This window comes from Aptenodytes forsteri, unplaced genomic scaffold, assembly GCF_000699145.1.
Source record: "Aptenodytes forsteri isolate BGI_AS27 unplaced genomic scaffold, ASM69914v1 Scaffold657, whole genome shotgun sequence".
Taxonomy (NCBI): Eukaryota; Metazoa; Chordata; class Aves; order Sphenisciformes; family Spheniscidae; genus Aptenodytes; species Aptenodytes forsteri.
Genome location: NW_008795019.1, coordinates 117,844 through 118,084, shown reverse-complemented (window position 1 = coordinate 118,084; position 241 = coordinate 117,844). Strand labels below are relative to the sequence as shown.

General features: G+C 67.6%; 1 protein-coding gene across 1 annotated transcript in view; it reads right to left on the bottom strand.

The window, feature by feature from the left end:
* The window catches only part of LOC103895997 (collagen alpha-1(II) chain), a gene marked incomplete at its 5' end in the record, with an annotated part of 9,556 nt that overhangs the window by 6,308 nt on the left and 3,007 nt on the right, over positions 1 to 241 (bottom strand). The window contains 1 exon segment of the mRNA XM_019471118.1: positions 15 to 122. Coding sequence (XP_019326663.1) covers positions 15 to 122 — 108 coding nt within the window.

Here is a 241-nt window from a genome sequence, read left to right as displayed (position 1 = left end):
GGGCTGCTGCCTACCTCGCGCCCAGGTTCGCCGGCGGGACCCGTCAGACCGGGGGGACCCACGGGACCGGGGGGGCCGCGGTCGCCCGCAGAGCCGGGTGCTCCTTGTTTCCCAGGTTCGCCCTAAACGAAGGGAAAATAAAAGACGACGCGTGTTGGGCGGGAGATCCCAGCACAGCCCTTCAGCCGGCACTCGCCTCATTTGGAGGCTGCCAGACTCCTCTGCCCGAATAAGCATCGGG